Genomic DNA, 20,690 nt, shown 5'->3' with positions numbered 1-20,690 from the left:
TAAATTGCAGGAGACACCAGATTTTCCCCTGTCTTTACATGGGAAACCTAGAATAATCACTTAGAAATTGGCAATTACCATCATATTAATTCCAAATTACTATAAAAAAAACCGAGTCATCTGAGAATTATCTAAAGTTTGTGCTCATTGTGTCCCTGGCAACAAGAGGAGAGGAGGGAGTCTATCAGCTGCCACCTTAGCCCACAGAAGTTGGTCCTTAAAAACCTCATGAACATCTTTATAACGTTTTAGGAAACAGTCTGTGTGCGGGGCTGTTGCTGCTGTGAAAAGCATTTATCACGTGGAAAGAGAGATTGTTCACTCATGGACTCGATAGTACCCAAGAGAGAACTGGCAATGAGAGAAGAGGTTGATGTAAGAACAGGTTATTGTTTAATGAATTTAGTGGAATTTTTAATGAATCTAGCCCCTCTCCCCCAGTGCTTCCTATGTGCCAGATATTAGGGACACGAGAGTGTGGAGAGACATGTGTGGTCTTTGCTTCTGTGACATTTCAAGTTTGGTAAAGGAGACAGTCGTTGCAAGGCATTGGGATAAACAAGCCGAGAAAAGCAGACTAAGGGAAGGACCATGATTTTATTTGAGAAAAAAAATATGCCTAACTATGTTATTAAAGACACCTCACCCGACGAAATGATTCCTGAACCGTACGGTTGAGTTTGAGAGTGGTTAAGTGTTCATTATGTGGGCAGTGGAAATGGCAGAGCACATTTTAGAGTGAGCTACGTGTGTAAAGCCTCCTGTGGCCCTGAGGAACTGTAGGTCAGTGTGTGTGCTTATGTAAAATGAACTAAGGGGAGCCTGGTGCACTGCATCTTCTAATCACTTTCTCTCTCAAAGGTTCCCTCGTATTCTACCGAAAGTGATATTCAGCTTTGGTTAAGCGATTGCCGGGTGCCGGATGTGATTGGAGCCAAAGGACTCTCCTGATATTGCCTCTTCACAGATGATAAAGTGAAGCTGAAGACGTTAAGTTTCGGGTTCAAGTTGGTAAGTGCTGCCCTGCGATGATTCTCCCTAAGGCTCAAGCAGGACCACAGGTTAGAAGAGATTTCTGGTTCCAGTGTGACTCCTTCATCTACCCGTGAGAACGTCCGAAGTTTCTAGAGACTCTGGGTGCAAGTCGGTCCTTTGTAGACACTGAGTCTGCTCCTCTTGGCCACTAGATGGAGGTGGACTGTGGATGCCCGGAGAGAACCCCAGGGCATGACTGCAGCTGTAACGTTTGTGGACACTGAAAAGCAGAATGGTAACACGAATATTTTGAACTGACCTACCTTTGAGAGTGAAGTACCTCCCCTGCCTCTTTTCTCCTGTCTTCCCTGACCCCACGCATCCCGTTGGACTTTGAAGAGAGTGTGGACATTTCTTTGGCTATTTAATATGTAAATAAGCCCAGGTTTGCAGCATTCCATTTCATTCTCTACTCTGGTTAGTTGTAGCACTGAATTTTCTTTTCTTTTTTTCCCCCCAGAGACCTAGTTGGAGGTGAAAGGAGAGAGAAAATGGATTCTCATTTTTCAGCAGAGAACTCAACCCTTGCCATTAACGAGACTCTGTCTGCAACGGCAGCTCATGGATTCAATTCCACCAATGACCCACCTTCGATGTCAATCACAAGGCTTTTCCCAGCCTTGCTGGAGTGCTTTGGCATAGTCCTTTGTGGCTACATAGCAGGGAGGGCCAATGTCATCACATCGACACAGGCCAAAGGCCTGGGAAATTTCGTCTCCAGATTTGCCCTGCCAGCTTTACTATTCAAAAATATGGTTGTGCTTAATTTTTCCAATGTGGATTGGGCTTTCCTCTATAGTATCTTAATTGGAAAAGCCTCTGTGTTTTTCGTCGTATGCATATTGACCTTATTGGTGGCCAGTCCCGAGAGCCGGTTTAGCAAAGCTGGACTGTTCCCTATTTTTGCTACACAAAGTAATGACTTTGCATTGGGATATCCTATAGGTAAGTTATTTTTATTCTTAAATAAAAAAAAATTCAAGCATTTTATGTGGTACCATAAGCTTTTGAGTATCTAAGCATTTGTTAGTAACATATTCTTATTCTTGTCTTTAGGAAATCTTTCATTGTTTGTTTAATTGAAATTTTTCACACAATATATTCTGATTACAATTTTCCCCTGCCACAACTCCTCACAGACCCTCCCACCAACCCACCATTTTTTTCTTAAAGCTGTCTAAAATTAGAATATTTTTTCTTTACTTTTAGAGTTTTAAGGATCACTTAATTATCTACCTAAAATAAATTGCTATATTCTAATACCTTAGGGGATAATCTTTCTAGTAGTATTCTATTTCTTCTCAATTATCTCACATAAAGAAATATAGTTTCTTGAAGGGATCGCAGTCTGATTTAAATTATGTTTAAAAAACTTCTTATTTTCCTGAAAGTACTCATCACGACATGCGAGCAGTGGGAATTTATGCCGTCAGTGGCTTTTCCACACCATTCTTGTTCTTATGCTTTAGAATATATAGGTTATTTTACAGTAAAATTTGTTTTGAGTTTGTTATTTGAGTTTCCAGTATATTTATGCTGAAGTTCAATTCTTGTTTAAGGACCAAAGTGGTAAAAACACATTGAGTCTGCAGATCTGTACACAACCCAATTTTATATTGTCTGGTAAAATAGTAAGCACACTAATTTGGGATGCTGTGGTTTCTTGAGAGGAAATATATTTTGTTTTCCAGGATATACCACCATTCCTAGACACTAGTTGTTAATATTTAAGAATGCAAGTTGCATTGCTTTTGACACGCAGCACAGCGTGGGCACTGTTGTGTCCGTATCCACTCAGTTTCTTGTGCGCGGGTGCAACACGCCAATGCTAGGAAGTGGCCTGGGAGCAAAGTTCTCAAACATGCTGAGTTCATATTTTAATGGAGAAATAAAGTTATCGTTGAAACTAAGATCATACCAAACGTTGGCAGGGACCAGCAGAATAAATAAGGGCCGGGTGTGAGGAGATTGTCCCGTGGCAGAGTGATGAGTTAAGGCTTCTCTGATGATATACCTTCAGAGCAGAGATCCAGTGGAATATTAAATTGTACAATTGAAACCTTCTGTGAACTCTCAGGTCTCAGTCATTTTACCCCATCCTCCTCCCCAAAGCCATTTCATCACTGACACCAAAAAGTCTGTAGAGAACTATACCGTTCACCTCTCCTCACTTTAGCCATGGAAAAATACCAAAGCCATCAAACATCGCGGAGTAACCAGGAGCCTGAAGAGGGGGTAAAACAAGACTCTTAGCCAATGGGTCTTTAAGTAGGAGCTCTATAGATATCCCTTTACAGTTACTAAAGTTTAAGTTGAAATCACACCGCAGAAGTTAATGTTTGTCCATGTCCTTCAGAGCACTAAGAATGAAGTCTGGTCAAGGATTTGTAGGCTAAAGACTCCAGAAGTGGCTCGTCGCGATAGTGCTAAGTATTCGATAAATATTGTTCTTATTTTAGACATGAACTAGACGTATATAGTTTCATGCTTTTATAGACTAGTGAGTTTATAAAGAGAACTAACATTTGTAATTTTAGACTTTACAGGGGACTTTATTATTTGAAGAGGGTGGATGTTATCACTTTCAACTAAGGAGACAGGGTTACAGGATTGTTTTAAGCTGGGTCACACAGCTAACACGTGCCTGAGACCCAGCTCTAGGCTTTCTGGTTCTAAATCCCAGGCACTCTCTCATGCCACACGGTTACATAACAGGCTAAGTCTATCTTAGAAGACCTGACCAACCTTTGTAATTTAGTAGTTTCAGAACAGAATCAGATGTTTTTGCCTTTACAGTTTGTTCGGGGTGGGGGGCAGGGCAAGAGAGGTAGCTTAGTAAGAGAGCGTGCTGCAAAAGCGGGGGGACCTGAGTTCAAACCCTGAGCATCCACTCAAAGACCAGGTACGAGGGTCTAGCTTCCTATACCTTCTTCTTTGTGAAAGGTCTTCCAGTCTGTGTGCTTGCTCTATGTGTGTGTTTCCTCGCCCTTAATAAACATGATTCTTTACCAGCTTGAAGAAATAAAAAAAGTCAGACAGGACTTTCCTACCTAGAACCCCAGTGCTGGGAGGCAGGACCAGGTGGGCCCTGGAACTCACTGGCCAGTCAGCCTAACTGAAAGGAGCCTCAGGTTTAGTGAGAGACCTGCCTCTAAAATATGGTGGAGAGAGATGGAGAAGGACTCCGGACTTCCTCCTCTGGTCTCTGAACGCACACACAGATACATGAACCCACAAAGGGGAAAGAAAGAGTAGACATGGAAAAAAGCTACTGGATGACTTACTTTTCCTACTAAGATGCTTTCCAAATTAAAAATATATTTACCCAGCCATTTCATTATGGCTTTTCTTACCTTCCACTTTATATAGGAAATGTGGTACTAGTGAAGTTCCTCGAAGCATAGCAGCCTGAGTTTCCTTGATGAATGTGTTGTGCAATTTGGGATTATAATCTCTGTTTGCTTTACTCACAGATAATAGCTCTTGTAACACCAGGCTGTGGACTATAGCTTTATTAAAAACCAGTCATATAGATGCTTTCTCATCTACTTGTAAAATGGGAGATGCATACAGAAAGAACATTACATCATGTGTCTGCTCCCCAGTGGGGTATTTGTGAGTGCAGTCTGTATCCATCTGTCTTCCGCTCTTGTCCATGGTGAGCAGACAACAGTCACCAGGGAGACCTTTCTTCTTCTCCTAGGAATTCCCACTGTCATGTTCAAAGAGAAGTGTTGCTAATGAATTAGGTGAAACACTCTGCTTAGGGCTGCATTTGTTCCTCATCTGCCCAGTTTACAGGGGACTTGGGAGATGCTGGCCTGGAGAGCAGACAGATAAGTTAGTGAATAAAGAGGAGATGACTGTATCTCTTCTCTGTACAATGACCATGGTGTTTAGGGAATAAATAATGCTGTATTGCTGTGTAGTTTTTAATACTAGAGTCAAGTGGATTGGAGATGAGAAAAAGCTTACTGTCTTTTAGGACAGTTCTTTCCAAAAGTGCTCTTAAAAATCCAGGTGTGAGAAGAAACCAGGAATCCACCAAGGGGAAAGGCTGGTTCCAGCAGATCAGAATGACTCCCTGCCTCTGTCATTAAAAGATACTAATAGGGCATAGTTAAGTCCTATAATTTATTCTTCAAACAATGCTGATAGCATAAGTACCCTGACTAATCATAATTATGCCCTGGTGCTTGAGCTGTAAACACAATGGAGATGAAGCCATTTAGCTCTACGCCATTAAATAATGGGACGGTCTTGTCAGGGTCTGTGTGTTATTTGCTAGAGATTGAAACCCTGCAGGAATCAAAATAGGAGTCACAGTGGGTGGCTAATTTTATCTTAGTTCTTCCAAGCCATATAATAACTCCTCATAATGGGATTCCCCCTCCCTCTAAGAGCCTTATTTATAATCATTAATTAATTAGGACTTAATAGTTGATGTAGTGATTATAAATCTAATTTTAGCTGCTATAGGTCACTGTATTCATGTGTATTTCCCTTTCCGATTTGAAAGATTGTCTTCAGGTTGCTAACAAAAGGTTGCTAACTGCCAGTTTGTGAAGATGGAATGTTAAGTAATTATGGAAATGAGTGGCAAAAGAGACTAAAATTCCCATGCAGAACCCCTTTCTCCTGGTAAATTAATAAGTATTGATTTAATCACGATTATTTGCTCTCCCACTAGACATTACTTCTCCTGTCCTTACACACTCGTTCAGCTGAGTTAGAAGACGCTCATTGTAACCTGCTTTATAAATATTCTCAATGCGTAAAAAGGGAAAAAAAACATGGAATTTCAGTTAGGTAGAAGGAGTAACTTCAAGAGACCTATTGTACAACTTAGTGAATACAGTTAATAACAATATAAGAATTCACATCATTAAAAGTTATGTAAGGAAATATGTATGCTGGTGAGCTTCATTTAACCGTTCCAAAACATGTACATTTCAAAGTAACATGTATGTAACACATGTGATTTCTATTGGCCAATTTAAAATAATTTGATAATCCTGTTATTCAGGAGGCTGAAGCAAGAGGGACTGCTGGGAGTTCAAAGGCGGCATGAAAATGTACACACACCACACGCATCAAAAAAAGGCTAATTAAGGTGATAATTTTTAAAATATGGATCCGAAAAAACTAGATTATCCAACAACAGATGTAAATTGCTGTGTGATGCAAAATACGTCTTTACTGTATCTGAAACCCTTAGCATTTGTTGATGTATCAGCTAATTGTGTTCATCGGATCTGTTCAGCTCCGTGTTGGGTGGGGTATGTGTGTTATAGAACGATGCCTTCCGGCACTCTCTTGAGGTGTCGTTGATACAAAGCAGAGTATCGGAGTGTTCCGGAGAGGGTGAGATTTAATAATGTAGGTTGAAGACTTGGCAGAATGAGTCCCAGAGACTGTCCTTAAATAGAAGGAACCAATTCAAGAGTTAGAATGAAGGCATGGTCTACAAGTGAAGCTTGTGTTTATGGATATAGTGTTTGTCGACTGTACCTGTGCTCTGGCTCTGGTAGATGTAGTCTTTGCTTTATGGAGTAATAAAAGATGTGTTGGGTAAGTAGGAAGACCATTATGGGGACTGGTTGTGCTCATTAAAAGAAAGCCACGATGAGTGACAGAAATGATAGAAAAATACTAATTTTTGAAAGCTCTGCACATTTGAGATTTATTTTTTTATATTTATTTATTTATTTTGTATACAATATTCTTTCTGTGTGTATGCCTGCAGGCCAGAAGAGGGCACCAGACCCCATTACAGATGGTTGTGAGCCACCATGTGGTTGCTGGGAATTGAACTCAGGACCTTTGGAAGAGCAATGCTCTTAACCTCTGAGCCATCTCTCCAGCCCCCACATTTGAGACTTGATGGCACTTTCTGGAGTTAATAATACAGATGAAAGGAGTGGTTGAGAAAACACTAAAGAACACTGGTTAATGGATATACCAATAACCTAATTTTCAGACTTTTAACTAATAGGAGTAAGAATCAAGAGGAGAGAATTCGAAAGACCCTGTAGGAAGGAAGGGCAGTAGTCTCCCGTATCTGACAGAAGATATGTCAAGATCCCTCTTCTGACTCCTATATATAGTAGGCCATAAACTCCCAGCAGCAGCTCTTGCCTCAGCATCCTGAGTAATAAGATTCTCAACTATGTACATATATGTAATGTTGTCTTATCCATATCTACCTATGATCGGGTTTAATGTATAAAGTCGGCACACCGAGAGCTTGACAGCAGCTAGTAAGACAGACTAGTCATACCCTGTAGAAATGATGAGGTTGCCTACTGTTCTTGTTACCCGTGGATAACTGGATGGGCCTGTAAGGAGCCAGAGGAACAGAGGAAGGAAGGGGGTGCTGCTGTGTTGATGGGCCTAGCAATAGCAATGGAAGATTGCTGCTCAGACTTGCATTGCATTCTTGAGAGAGAGAGAGGGATGGAGAGAGGGAGGGAGCGAGGGAGAGAAAGATGGTAACCATCAATGATGTGTCAGGAATGGAAACTTCTAGACATAAGCAATCAATCAGTATAACAGGCTTCGAGTAGAGTGTGAAGCTGGAGATGGAGGTTGCCACAGAAAACACTTTTGCACTGCGTTGTGGCCACTTAGGAAAAATTCTTAGACCCAGGTTGAAAGTGCAAGGCATTCCCCAAATATATACTCCTCTTAAGAAACCAAAGTGGTGGGCAGGTACGGACACCTTTTTCCTAGAGACGGGATTACCTAAGAAGTGTAGCTTCCCAAGAGTAATTATCAAGATGGGGCTTTTCACTTAAACAAGCCCCAGGAAACAGGGGAGGCAGCCTCCGAGTCGTAAACCGGCGCATCTCATTTAGAAATCAGCGAAGAAAACTGATGGGGTTTTTATGCAATCAAACGCGTTTAACCTCTGCTCTATTTTGGAGACGTTCAGACCTATGTGTGTGCTTCACTGGGAGAAAAATGATTTGAGTCTTATAAAAAGTTAAGTGTAGCTAATGATATCAAGGTGAGGTTCTGTGGTTATATAATCTATTACATAACTTCAGCGGGGCATGTGTCTGACATTAACTGAACTTAGGAATGCTGAGGAGGTAAACAAATATGTTTTCCTACTTGTGTTACTTTATCTTAGTGCAAATGAAGAAACTCGATCTACGTTATTTTCACATGATTGCCTCTCTCCTTGGAATGATTGTGGCTGTTTATTTTATTTCTCAACTTCGCATCCATTATGAATGAGCTCTTATATACTTCCAGCTGGATAGGTCCAAGTTCTATGTCTGAAACAAGCGTGAAGACCAAATCGTGTATTTGGCGGCTTTACATTGCCTTGTTCCACCCCAGGCCAGTTCCTCAGTCTTCGCCTTCTGGAACTGCTAGAAGTGTGACCCCCACCAACTTCCCCCACCAAGAAAGCATCTTCTGTTGCAGCTAAGTTCCCGAGTCATCATGCCTTCTCAGACTCTCTAAAAGCTCCTTATGTCACCCACAAAATATAGCACGTGTGCCATCTCTTGTTAATCTCACAGCCGGTTTTGTTTTGTTTTTGTTTTATCCGGCCTCATTCTTCAGTGAGTAACAGGCTCTTTGGGAACATGCTGAGAAAAAGTGATGCTTTGTTTTCTTAAGAATGTGTAGTTACTAGCCAGGTGGTGGTGGTACAGGCCTTTAATCCCAGCACTCAGGAGGCAGAGGCAGGTGGATCTCTGTGAGTTCAAGGCCAGCCTGGTCTACAGAGTGAGTTCCAGGACTGCTCCGACTACTGAGAAACCCTGTCTCTAAAGGCAAAACCAAGCAAACAAAAACATGTACTTACACATTGTGTGGTAACCCTCCAAAAGCTTTCCAGGCCCAGCCTTCTGTCCTGGCTTTAGCGGCTTCTCTGGTCTTTCTGGAAGCATTCCCTGCTTTCATTTCCTCACAGCCTAGCTGCCCCACAGGACAAGGGCATCGCTGGCTGCTCTCTTGCTGACGACTGTTGAAGTGCATGTCAATCATTGCTCTCCATTCTCGTCATTCCCTCCCATCCCCTGCAGACTTTAATGTCTGACTCTCATCTCCATTACCAAGTTTGCCTTTTTCACGTGACATTAGCGTCCTCCTCGGCTACCCACTGGATTCTCTGCCCTCTCAGTTCTCTGGCTTCTTCATCTCCAGGGAAGTCTTTCCTCCCTGTCAGCTGCCAGCTCACATCTGGAAAATATAAACTGCCCTATTCTGTCAGCTGCCTCATGTCTCTCCATCTTTCCCCGTGGAGTGTGGACTCCAGTGCTGTGGAGTTTCTGAGCATGCTCTCTCCCCACCTACTGCCATCTGACTCCTGCCATAGCACACCAATGAAGATGCTCCACTGAGTTCAAGCAAATACCTTATACAGATTTATCTTTGCATTGCTCTTTTAAAAATTTTACAGCTCTTGCCTTAGAAATTCATTTTAAGTTCCTGTATTGGAAAATAGTTAAGTTTTTATAAAACATAATTTAAAGTTGTTATTTTATAAACTGGATGGTACTTAATATAGTGAGTTTTTCTTCCTTGTCAGTTTTATTACTAAAATTTGCCTTTCTAAAAATAAGTGAATGGGGTTGTTCATTACTATTTAGACTAATTTTCAATATAATAAACAAGCACAGAAATGATATATGCATATTTATATAATTCTGTAGTAATATTTTAAAACCAGTATTCTTTTTTTACAGTTGAAGCTCTGTATCAAACTACATACCCAGAATATCTCCAGTACATTTATTTGGTGGCACCAATATCTCTTATGATGTTAAACCCCATAGGGTTTATCTTCTGTGAAATCCAGAAGTCAAAAGACACTCAGAATGCTTCTCAAAATAAAGTAAAAATTGTGGGACTAGGATTTCTACGTGTGTTACAGAACCCGATCGTATTTATGGTCTTTGTCGGCATTGCCTTCAATTTTATTCTTGATAAAAAGATCCCTGTGTATATGGAGAACTTTCTGGATGGACTTGCCAATTCCTTCTCTGGATCGGCCCTATTCTACCTTGGTCTGACAATGGTGGGGAAGATAAAGCAGCTGAAGAAGTCGGCGTTTGTGGTGCTTACTGTTCTCATCACAGCCAAACTGTAAGTTTTGCTTATTGACTCTGGGAATTCTAGTTCGGGAACAAACAAACTCTTTAGCCAATTCATTGGGTTGTCTTGCACCTATCTTTCCCTTTAAACGTTGATTCTTACTTTTATGGTTGTGATTTAAAGGGAAATGGGCTATTTGGGTATTGTAAAAAAAAATATTTCCTTCCTAAGGCATGCGGGTTATTTTTTTTCTACTTTACTATCAGAATACAAAGATTATTGGTTTTACTTTGGGCTTTTCCCCCCTGTTTTACTTTTGGGTAAGGTTTACTTAATAATTTCAGTGTCTCAGTAAAATCATACTTAATCAATTTTTATAATTTCAGGACATCAAACCTGGAGCCTTGTACATGCTAGGTAACTGTTCTACCACTGGGCTGTACCACCTTCCTAGATCATGATTTCAAAATAATTTTGCAAAGCTGGGTGGTGGTGGCACACGCCTTTAATCCCAGCACTCGGGAGGCAGAGGCAGGCGGATCTCTGTGAGTTCGAGATCAGCCTGGTCTACAAGAGCTAGATCCAGGACAGGCTCCAAAACCACAGAGAAACCCTGTCTCGAAAAACAAACAAACAAAAATAATAATAATAATTTTGCAAAATTTCTAAGTCCATTAAAAATCATAAAGTAAAAGCATCTTATTGTTTAAGAATAATTTTTAACATACACCTTTTTTAAAGAATTTGGGAATCTATTCAGTAATAGTGAGTTTGATTGAATGTTCTCAGTATAGGTAAGCCAATATAAACATTTTTAGACATATTATCATTGGAACAACATTATGGTAGAAATACTTTTTAGTTAATAGTTCTTCAGTTTATTGGCTTGTCAGCCATGGAGTTGACATAATTTTACTGCAATATTACCCAAAATGCTTAGAGCATGCTTAAATTTTTTATATAAAAAACTTATAAGAGTTGAATTCATAGGACTAGGATGATGTTATACTTTTATATTTCCAAAATAAATAAAAATAAATAGTTCTGGAAAATATTTTTGGTAGTAATATATTCTTCAGAGTATATGAGTATTTCTACTGTACTATTGTTTCAATAATGATAATATTGTAATTTCAGTGTTAATTACATTTTCAAGGTCTCTAATTCTTATTAGATATTTGATTCTTTTTGAAAATTAAAAAAAAAAAAGGAACTAGAGAGATGTCTCAGACTCTTCTTTCAGACAACCAGGGTTTGATCCCCAGGACCCACATGGTAGGCCACAACCATCTGTAACTCCAGTTCCAGGGAGATCTAACTCCCTCTTCTCACCTCTGTGGGCACTGCATGCACACGATGAGCAGAAATACAAGCAGACAATACAACCATACACATAAAATAAATACATACATACATCAATTTATAAAAAGGAATTACAGTGCCTTGGCTGCATGACAACAAACAGCTAGGGCTGATTCATGAGTTCAGTTTGTAAAGTGTTTGTTATACAAGCATGCACGAGAACATGAGTTTGGTCCTGTAGCAGGTATGTAAAAACCTACACAGCGGTTCGTGCCTGTAATTCCAGCCCTGGGAGGGTGGGAACAGGAAGATTCCCTGGGCTTCCTTGCCGGCCAGCCTAGCCAGAGTGGTGCACTGCAGGGTCAGCGAGTGATCTTTTCTCAAAAATAAGGTAGCGAGCAACTGAGGACGACAGCCAGTGTCAACCTTTGGCCTCCACAGGCACATCTGTGCACGTACACGCATGCGCAATCCCAGCGGACCTCTCTAGGCTCTGCTGTGACGATGTACCAGCTTGTTCTTTCTGAAGGCAAGCCTAGTGCCTAGGTGACTGTGCTATCTTTTCCACAGAACTGTGAGGACGCTAATAATAGCGTCCCCTGCCCCCAGACCCGTCCCCTGCCCCCAGACCCGTCCCCTGCCCCCAGACCCGTCCCCTGCCCCCAGACCCGTCCCCTGCCCCCAGACCCGGCTCCACGGAGTTGTTACAGTTCCCCTCCTCCTCGGCTGAGTCTTTCCTTTTGTTTACAATCTCAAGAACTAATTATTAAGATACTTTTCTATTGTTTTTTTAGAATTTTATTGGGCTACATTGTTGTCATTAATTGAACCATTCAACACTTAATCACAAAGTTTAGCTTCCCCCCCCCCCCTCAAAGTTTGGAAATTTTCTTAAGGGGAGTTCCGAAGATTTTCAACCTCTTTTTCATTTCATGTTTCAGTTAACCAATAGAAAAAGCAAGGAAGTAGCTATAATTAAAATGCTTATTTTTTTTTTTTTGCAAAAAATATTTGTAAAAATCTGTTTTCCCCTTGATATTCCCTAACGTTTGAAATATTATGGGACATTGTTCTTGAAATGGCTCCTAGCTGAACTCCCGACTTTCAACAAAATGTCCAACAGCAATAGGATATATGCATGAAAAAATAAATGCCTTTTGGGCAGGAAGAAGATAATGACAAAATTGCAAATTCACTAGCGCAGTTACTAGCAGGGACAGACAGGCGCTGATGTTTAGTACTTTCTGTATCCCTTCTTTCTCCAGCCTGGTGCTGCCCCTTCTGTGCAGAGAGATGGTGGAACTCCTGGACAAGGGAGACAGTGTAGTGAACCATACGAGTTTGTCAAATTACGCCTTTCTCTATGGCGTCTTCCCCGTAGCCCCAGGCGTGGCTATCTTTGCAACCCAGTTCAACATGGAAGTAGAGATTGTATGTATGCACTGTTTTCTTCTAAGCTGGGCGGTTTCTGTGGTGAAGAGCAAAGGGAAGCTGTAAAATGCAGAAGGCAACATTCTTCTAATGAGAATTGGAGCTTTCTAAGCTGCTGCCCCGTAAATAAAGCCTATTCCATAACATTATATAACCATAGTTATTTAATATGGGAACCTTAATCATCTATGCTGTTCTTCTTTTTCTTAAACCCAGACTTTTTTTTTATTAGTCTTTGTTTTGTTTTGTTTCAAATACTTTGCAGCTACGCTTATAATTAAGCTTCAAAGTTATTTATAGGGAGTGACTTTTGGGATTTTCATTCCCAAAATTCATTCATTGTAATCCAGTCACCACAAGAAAATATCCCACAATACACTAGAGAAAGTTGGTAAATTAATGGTGTCTATGTATATTGTATTTAGGGGTTCTGAAATGTAATATGAGGGACAGTCCCATTAATTAATTAATTAATCAATATCATGTTTGGTAATTATTTTTTGTTGACTTTTTCCCATAGTCTGTGAAGTGGCATGGAAGAAAGCTGTTCATAGATTTAGACCATTGGAAGGGTGCTCTTTCCAGAGCCTAGAATATAATCAACAACATAAGTTGTAGTATTTGAACCTAGATTAGAAAGAGGTCAAGGAGAAGTATGGCGTCAGATCGCGTGCTGGATTCTATAATGTCCTTACTGGTTGTCATTTTCCATTTAGGATGCGTTAGTGTATTATGGGCATTTAAATTTTTAAGCAATTTTTTAGGTAAGATTATGACTCCTCAATTTGATCTCATGTTTGCAGATAACCTCAGGAATGGTAATAAGTACATTTGTGTCTGCTCCAATCATGTATGTTTCTGCCTGGCTATTGACCTTTCCCACCATGGATGCTAAGCCGCTGGCATATGCCATTCAGAATGTCAGTTTTGATATAAGTATTATCAGCCTGGTCTCCCTGGTAAGTATGTTTCAGTTTCAGATTGAATAGAAGCCACAAGATAAGTTTGGCGATAACTACTAAATGGGAAAATCATTTTTTAAGTTTTTTTAAAAGATAAAATAGAAAACTAAAGCCTATCTGAAAGAAATGCAATATTAGTTTCCTAATTAACTAAGTTTGTCTTTCCAGTGGGGAGTTTTGATTGTTCGGTGGGAAGGCATGTGATTTAGTCAAGCTTGGGTTTGATTCCTTGTCTATTGCAAGTTACTGATGTGTGTCTTTGGAGTTACTTAACACCCTTTCTGCTTAATTTTCTTAGCTATAATGATAATCATTTCACTTGTTTTAAGGTTTGTGATAATGAAATAAGCATCTGTGAACGATAATCACCATACACATATTAGCTATTCTGAATCATAGGATCAGCAAAGGTCTTTGGGAGCAAGATTAACAAGTTATTTAAATGAAACCAGATAACTTTTTGAATTTGATCCTGCTAACTCAGATATATAAGCTTTAACAACTAGAGTATCACGTAAGTCAGATTGCCTGCTGAATTCAGTCAGAATTCTAGATTGGAAAAAGAAAATGTTTATTCTTAAAAGGAATGGATATGTATATTAACAAAAAATAAATACACTATTAATGTGATATTTAGGAAATCCCATATCTATCACATCCTCTTTTTTTTGAGACAGGGTTTCTCTGTGTGTAATCTTGGCTTGGCCTTGAACTCTCTTTGTAGACCATACTGGCCTGGAACTGACAGAGATCCATCTGCCTCTGCTTCCCAAGTGCTGGGATTAAATGTGTGTGCCTCCACTGCCCAGCCCACCACATACTCTTTAAAAAAAATCTATGTTCCTTAATAAGAAGGTAGTTTGGGGAGATAGAAGGTATCAACATCTATTGGCAATTAGGGACAAGAAGAAAATTAACCAGCATACTTTCCTGTGCAGTTGAAGGTAGAATAGAAACTCAGTCCTGGGGCTGGGCTGTAGCCTAGCTTAAGCATGCCTGAGGCCCTGGGTTCAATCCCAGTACTAGCCAGAAAAGAAGGAAGAGGAAGAGGAGAAACCCAATCCTTGTAAATACTAGGAATACAAGATTAATCTTGGTGCAGGAGATATGTGTTGTTTGAAATAAGACCATCTGGAATTTAGACTCCTCAGAAGCTAGTGCCATAAAAATCAGAAAAGAAAAAAAAAATAGCAAAGCTCTTTCCCTAACCAATTGACTGTGACATTGTGTCCTACCCCAGCCACTGAAGGTAGGCGTACTTAGAATGTGGCCCTGGTCAAACCACAGCTCTTAAAGAACTAATTTGTTAACCATGGGTCTCCCTATGCTTTATTTCACCTTGGATATAGTAATTTATATTAATAACTTGCAATTTCAATGAAACCTTAAAATTTCTTCTGGAATGTGGATAAAGAGAATTCTCTAAAAATACTAATCATGGGGTCCAGATGTAGGGACACACACCCATTATGCTAAACCTTGGGAGGCTCAGACAGGAGGATCTGGAGTTCAAAGTAAGCCTGAGTTTTACAGTAAGATCCTGTCTCAAAGAACCAGGGGCTAGGACGCAGCTCAGTGACTGAATGCTTATCTAGTATATATGGGGTCCTGAGTTCAATCCAGCCCCACAATAAAAAAGACTTCTAATATGCTATCTAGTAAGTAATCATAAAGACTGAGAAACGTAAATAACTTGACCTTTTCTCTTCAAGATCTGGTCCCTGGCTATTCTTCTCTTAAGTAAGAAATACAAGCAGCTTCCACACATGCTCACCACCAATTTACTCATTGCTCAGGTTAGTATACCTGTGGATACGGAAGCAGGGCTTTCCCCAGGTTTCCTGCGCTGCATGAGAGAAAATTACTTCGCTAGGCTTTGTATTCAGTTACAGAGTCAGAATTATTAGCAGTGATATCAATTATACCTTAATTCCAGCTACTTTATGCTTGATGTATTAAATGCTGCAGTAGGTCCTAAGCTTTAAGATTGACAATGGCAATTAGTGATAAGCTTGCATTTTCAACTACAAACAACTGAGCCATTGAACGCTGACCTCTCACCCAGGTGAGTGAGCTCGTAGCAGGCTGAAGCAGGAGGGCGGCTGGGAGTTCGAAAGCAGCCTGTGTCACAGAGTAAGACTCCCATCCTGAAGAGTAAACCAATAACAGGAGAGCTCCCGCAATCTGACGTTACAGTTAGGTCCTGGCATGTGAAATTTTACATTTTCTATGTAAATCATTACTAAATAAGGCTAGAACTTTATGGTCATTATTTTCTTTTAATATGTACATTGTTCAAGGCTCTATGGAAAAGAGGTTTTTAATCATAAAGCTTGAAATCTTAGTAAAGCCAGTATATAAAAGTTATGGCCAGTGGCAGTTTTGAATGGGAGATTATTTTCTGTGAATAAAGCTTCGATGGGTATGGTTAGACTCATAGTTTTCTTCTGTTAGAGTGAATCATACAATTTACTTTTAGCTACTTACAAAATCTCTTAATAATTTTTTCTTTAGTCTATTGTTTGTGCTGGAATGATGATATGGAATTTTGTTAAAGAAAAAAATTTTGTTGGACAAATTTTGGTGTTTGTTCTATTGTACAGCTCCCTGTACAGCACCTATTTGTGGACAGGTAAGTTGGCTCGCGAAAGGACTGCTAAAGTCTGCCCCCCTCCTCTCCCTCTAAAAGACCTCAGCATCTACTGATCCATTTGAAGTGTGTTAGCACAGGTCAGGGTGTTTACTCAGTTTGTTACACACATATGCACACACACACATACACACACGCACACACGCACACACGCACACATGTCTCCAAAGCTGAGTTATCTGCTGAGTACTCTGTTTCTGCCAGGCTCAAAGCCCTCCTAAGTCACATGGTCCTTTTCATTGGGGGTCGTTGACTCTGGGCCAGTGTCAATGTAGCACCCCTTTGGAGACACCAGGTAGAAAAGGACAGAGGTTAGAGTGTCCCAGTGCTCACCTCTGGGATCCTATTGAACTGCCAACTGTTTTGCCTCATACAAATTAACTAGCTTTGGGTGTTCTGGGTTTTTTTTTTGTTTGTTTGTTTTATGTTCATTGGTGTTTTGCCTGCGTGTATGTCTCTGAGGGTGTCAGAACCCCTGGAACTGGAGTTACAGACAGTAGTGAGCTGGCATGTAGGTGCTAGGAATTGAACCTGTGTCCTCTGGAAAAATAGTCAGTGCTCTTAACCTTTGAGCCGCCTCTCCAGCCCCCAGGTCTTCTGTTTTATTACTTCTAAAGCTGGCTTGCAGCACATTACACAGATGTTCTGAGGATGAAGTGCAGTATAGGTGTTTACATCTGGTACACAGCAAACATTCAAGAAATGGGAATCTAAGCCGGGCGATGGTGGTGCACGCCTTTAATCCCAGCACTCGGGAGGCAGAGGCAGGCGGATCTCTGTGAGTTCGAGACCAGCCTGGTCTACAGAGCTAGTTCCAGGACAGGCTCCAAAGCCACAGAGAAACCCTGTCTCGAAAAACCAAAAAAAAAAAAAAAGAAATGGGAATCTATTAATCATTTATTATTATAGCGGGAGAAAGAGGCAGTAGGAGGATAAGAAAAGTGGGTAAGCGGATGTGGAGAGGCTGTGGAGATGACTTACAGTGGCTAAGAGAACTGAACTAGGTTCGATTCCCAGCACCCACATGGAGGCTCACAACCGTCTGTAGCTCTAGTTACAGGGAATCCAAAGTCCTCTCCTGGTCTCCATAGGCACCAGTCATGCCTGTAGTGCATAGACGCACGTGCAAGCAAAACACCCATATAGACAAAATAAGATCATTTTAGTAGAGGACCCAATGAGAAAGAATACTCTTTTAATTGACGCCGAAAACTATGACAAAATGTTTAACCTAACATTGCCAATTTGAAATGTACCATTCGTTCAGAAGCAGACATTCTGTTTGTGAAAAGTACTATATCTGGTTTGCTTGTTTCTGTGTTCATACCGCAATTTGAAATTGTAAAATGGTTCCAGAAGGGAGATTGCACAGTGGTTAATAAGTAAGGGCCAGGAAGAGACCATGGTGGGAAGGCCTCTGATTTCATGCCCTAAGGATCAAAAGCTGGTCCCACCTGAGTCCATAGCCTTTTGAAGAGAAGCAGCAATGTGGAGAGGAACGGCAGAATGACAGATTCACAAACACGAGATTGGTTGTGCTTCTGTGAGGCAAGTATACCTGTCATAGCATGAGCCTTGTCATGAGATGTCAAACTAAAAGAACCAAGAGACTGTAATCCCAAATATAGGTGGCCCAAACTGATGTCCGGTACCTAAGTTCATTGAGATGGGATTTGCAATGGGAGTAAAGAGTAGCAAACAGACCAGTCTGTCAGAAAGCCCGGACCATCTCCAAAACCATCAAACATATATGGTGAGACCTATCTCAAGAACTTAGGAATTCCCTGTACAATAAAGGTGCCCTGTGATCATCAGATTATTATAAATATAGCACGAATTTATGGTTCAGTTGCCAAAGGCTAGGTTTACAACCCAAAAGACAAAATTACAGATCCATTCGGTGTATTTTACAATCTCATGTTCGGTCATTTTCAGGTTGGTTTACAAACCGCCTTCACCATGTCTGTCCTGATTCACAACCACTTGCTTTGCTTTTCCTTTAAAATCAATTTCTTTTTAACACGTCCGCTAAATCCAATACCAGGGAAGCCCCAAGCTTCACGTGCTAATCAAACAATTTCAAATGTACATTGATTGTGTAAATCGTCCATTTCTCTGCCTTTTTTGCTGGTCCAGTTTAAATATTTCACTTTGCAAATTGTGAAAGCAAGAGCGGAATCAGCGGAAGCAGATAGTCCCAGCTGTTGCCTCACCGCTCTGGCTCTTCCCGGAGCAAGGGGAATCAGAATTTCAGAGCGAGGGGAATAAGAATTTCAGAGTGCCAAACCCTGCTCAAGGACTCAGTATCTGTTTATGTTAATTCTAGCTTAAAGTGTTAATTATCCGTGTCTGTTTCTGTCCGTCCTGACTGAAAGTGTTAATCATAGGAAGGCTCTTAGTTTGCTAACGTAGCTCCCAGCTTGCAGTGTAAACTGGACTCCACTCCCTGTCCTCTTAGGTCATCTTCAGTTGCTCACACACAGGCTTATGATCTGCTTATCTCATTGCCTTTTTTTCTTCAAGCCCCTGTGGAGTCTTCATTTGGCAGTAAGCTGTAACATTATGTGGCCTTCACTTGGCCCAAACTTACTATATAAACTGAAACCTAAGTTCCGCTTAATTATAAGGTGGACACAGTGATTATCATGGAAAATATGCCAAAGAGACTGGAAATTCCTTATACTATTTCCAGGTCCTAAAAATACATTGTAGGAACCCCAGAACAGTTTCAGGACTTCTCCTCGTGCTCCTCAGAAGGCTGGGTCTCTCCACCACTCTGTCCCTGGCCCTGTTTCTTCCTGACCTATGGAATTCTAGTGTTGATCTGAAATAGTGGTTCCTCCCACCTGCAGTACTCAGAGCCTGTAGGCCCGTGGAGTTTATTAAGTGCCACAGGTGTAAGTAACAGCGTCAGGCATAAGGAAAGGCTCAAGAACTTGAAAACAAGCTGGATGTCGTGGTACCTGTCTCATTCCAGCAATCAGAAGGCTGAGGCAGGAGGACTGAGGTTTAAGGACAGCTGGGCTATGTAGCAATCCAATCTCAAAGACACCAAACAAAAATAACAACAAAACCCTTGAAATATTTACATCTGTATAAGGTTTGTACCACACTTGTGTTACGTTTGGATCAGTTTTCTATGAGGCGTGAGTCCTACATTTTGGGGCATTTTCCAAAGCTAGCCTGAGAAATATGTATGCTTCTTAGCACCAACAAAATGGAGTCAGTCTCAGAAACGTTCTATATGCAGTTAACTTTTCCAACTCTACTTAAGTCTAATCACATAAATGAAAAAAATTAATAAATAAAAATTAAGAAAAAAACCCGCTATGGCTTTTGAAAAGAAATCCTCCAGGAAAATAAGATTTGAATAAACAAATGAGTCTAGAAAGGAAAACAAAGTGATTTTTAATTTAGAAAAATTGTTTCAAACAACAATTGTTTATAAGGAGGAAAATTTGGAGCTAAAGCCAGACAACTATTTAAAAAAAAAACTAGCAAGGTGGTGCACACATGTAACCCCAGGACTTGGGAAGCGGAGGACAGGGATCGGGATCCTGATACAGAAAGAGTCACAAAGCAAAGCGAAACCTGGACCACTAGGATACCAAAACAAGCTGGTGTTTGAGAAAGTGCTGCAACTCCTGTCCAATGTCAAGAGTAACCAACTCTTTTATAAACCCCGTTTCTTGTTTCTAGGCCTTCTAGCAGTTTCTTTGTTTCTTTTAAAAAAGCGTGAGAGCATGCAGATCCCTGTGGGACTCATCATAATATCCGGCTGGGGGTGAGTGGCCTTTTCCTGTTGGCTTGCGGGTTTCCACACACAGCTACTGCTGGTCACTGACGCTTTCTTTCATGATGGCATTTGCTGCAGAATCCCTGCCCTCCTTGTTGGTGTGCTTCTGATAACTGGGAAACACAATGGAGACAGCATTGACTCCGCCTTCTTTTATGGAAAAGAGCAGGTGGGAAGTTAATTGGTAGTTCCCTTCTTGAGAATGTCTTGTTAGTTGATGCACCTTGTTATTCTTATACTAAAGTTAAATTTACTGTATACAACTTTGGTGATTTTAACACCTTATGGCACCTCATGATACGAATGTTTTTAGCTGAAGATTTTTAAATACTTATAAATTAATTTTTATTTTGTTTTTTTTTTTTTTTCGAGACAGGGTTTCTCTGTGGCTTTGGAGCCTGTCCTGGAACTAACTCTGTAGACCAGGCTGGTCTCGAACTCACAGAGATCCGCCTGCCTCTGC

At 40.6% G+C, this 20,690-nt stretch overlaps 1 protein-coding gene across 2 annotated transcripts in view; it reads left to right on the top strand.

The window, feature by feature from the left end:
* Positions 1 to 20,690, top strand: part of Gpr155 (G protein-coupled receptor 155) — a 40,028-nt gene that overhangs the window by 2,823 nt on the left and 16,515 nt on the right. For both annotated transcript variants that reach the window (XM_005346578.3, XM_026778677.1), the window contains exons 2-10: positions 862 to 1,011; positions 1,496 to 1,980; positions 9,738 to 10,137; positions 12,654 to 12,819; positions 13,623 to 13,778; positions 15,494 to 15,577; positions 16,296 to 16,413; positions 20,131 to 20,215; positions 20,306 to 20,396. In XM_005346578.3, the coding sequence (XP_005346635.1) occupies positions 1,527 to 1,980; positions 9,738 to 10,137; positions 12,654 to 12,819; positions 13,623 to 13,778; positions 15,494 to 15,577; positions 16,296 to 16,413; positions 20,131 to 20,215; positions 20,306 to 20,396 (1,554 nt within the window). In that variant the 5' untranslated portion in view covers positions 862 to 1,011; positions 1,496 to 1,526. The remainder of the gene's footprint in view (positions 1 to 861; positions 1,012 to 1,495; positions 1,981 to 9,737; positions 10,138 to 12,653; positions 12,820 to 13,622; positions 13,779 to 15,493; positions 15,578 to 16,295; positions 16,414 to 20,130; positions 20,216 to 20,305; positions 20,397 to 20,690) is intronic.

The sequence above is a fragment of the Microtus ochrogaster genome, chromosome 4, assembly GCF_000317375.1.
Source record: "Microtus ochrogaster isolate Prairie Vole_2 chromosome 4, MicOch1.0, whole genome shotgun sequence".
Classification (NCBI taxonomy): domain Eukaryota; kingdom Metazoa; phylum Chordata; class Mammalia; order Rodentia; family Cricetidae; genus Microtus; species Microtus ochrogaster.
Note: the sequence above shows the minus strand (reverse complement) of the source record. Positions and strands in the feature narration are given on the sequence as shown.